At 24.8% G+C, this 1699-nt stretch overlaps 1 protein-coding gene across 1 annotated transcript in view; it reads right to left on the reverse strand.

Annotated features, from left to right (window-relative positions):
- Positions 1-422: 422 nt before the first annotated feature.
- LOC130808344 (ATP synthase subunit alpha, chloroplastic-like) overlaps positions 423-1699 on the reverse strand; it is a 6948-nt gene continuing 5671 nt past the window's right edge. The window contains exon 2 of the mRNA XM_057673822.1: positions 423-436. Within this exon, the coding sequence (XP_057529805.1) occupies positions 423-436 (14 nt within the window). The remainder of the gene's footprint in view (positions 437-1699) is intronic.

Raw genomic sequence — 1699 nt, forward strand, 5'->3', positions numbered from 1 at the left:
ATTGAATTAGTTGTTATGCAAGATATAGAGTTTTCTATTAATAAGATGCTATTTGAATTAATACTAAAAATAGAAAATGACTATTTGAATTAATACTAATAATAGGAATTAATTTGAATGATTATGTTAAACGTTGATATATCTGGTTTTTGCTTAGTTTTCATTATCTTGTTTGAGTACTAACGTGGCAGCATAGCATTGGATATGACAGACAAATTACAGCACACAATGACGAAATTCTTTTAGCTGTCAATACATGTCAGTTTAAAGTTAACCTCAAGATCTTGAAGACAGACGCTGAATGACCAGGTCAACAGAAAATAACGGAAAAGAGCCTTATTGTTTTTCATGATGTGTTGAGGCGTAACACTATAAATACAAGGCTTCATTTATGAATTAAGAATACACCTCTTCTTATCTCTTTAAAGTTTATTTTCTGCACATACGTTATTGTTTACGAATTAACTCAAAGTTGTTCCAGAAAACAGTTTTGACGGACTCCTCAAACTCTTGAGACAAGCTTCCAGACAAATTTTTAAATAGCCCAAACTCCTCAAACTGTTTTGGGTGGCCTGACGCTGGTCCCCATCGCTCAATGGTTTTTTCCCCACGGGGTTTTTCATGCCGGCGGGCTTGGGCTGACGAAGGTGTCAGCGTTTTCTCCTTTTGATCCTTAATATAAACACACACACACACACACACACACACACACACACACACACACACACACACATATATATATATATATATATATATATATATATATATATATATATATATATATATATATATATATATATATATATATATATATATATATATATATATATATATATTTATATATATATATACATATATATATATATATACATATATATATATATACATATATATATATATATACATATATATATATATACATATATATATATACATATATATATATATACATATATATATATACATATATATATATATATATATATATATATATACATATATATACATATATATATATATATATATATATATATATATATATATATATATATATATATATATATATATATATGTATGTATATTTTATTTGCATGCTTACTTGCTCTGATTTTTGTTGCTTTGTTTGCTTGCTTGCTTATCATATTTTGCTTATATTGCTGGTTTGTTTTTTAAATGTTTTGATATATTATGCTCTGATATATTGCTGAATGATTGGATATATTGTTGAATGTTTTGCTCTGATTTATTAATGAATTGTTCTGTTTATTGCTAAATGTATTCATGCTTAACATTCATGCTTAAGGGAGATATGATATTCATACTTGGGGGAGATATGAAAATTTTGTAGAAAATTTGTGAAAATATAGATATAAAAATTGATAGTTGTTGATTATTAATTATTGTTCATGGTCATAATGGTTGATAATCATGACTTTGATATTAAAGTATTGATATGATGTTACATTACATTAATGATTATTATATTTGCATGTATTATGATTGGATATTTGTTTGCATAAATAATGATTGTGATGATATGAAGTATGAAAATTCATTGGGTTATATTATATTGTTCTGATTTGAAATTGTTTTCAAAATTTTGAAGAACAATCTGATTTATGATAAAGTCTTAAAATTATTCTGTTTAAAGATATATTGTTTATTCTTATCATGTTTTCAGTTCATATTAACTTAGAAA

This window comes from Amaranthus tricolor, chromosome 3, assembly GCF_026212465.1.
Source record: "Amaranthus tricolor cultivar Red isolate AtriRed21 chromosome 3, ASM2621246v1, whole genome shotgun sequence".
NCBI classification, from domain to species: Eukaryota; Viridiplantae; Streptophyta; class Magnoliopsida; order Caryophyllales; family Amaranthaceae; genus Amaranthus; species Amaranthus tricolor.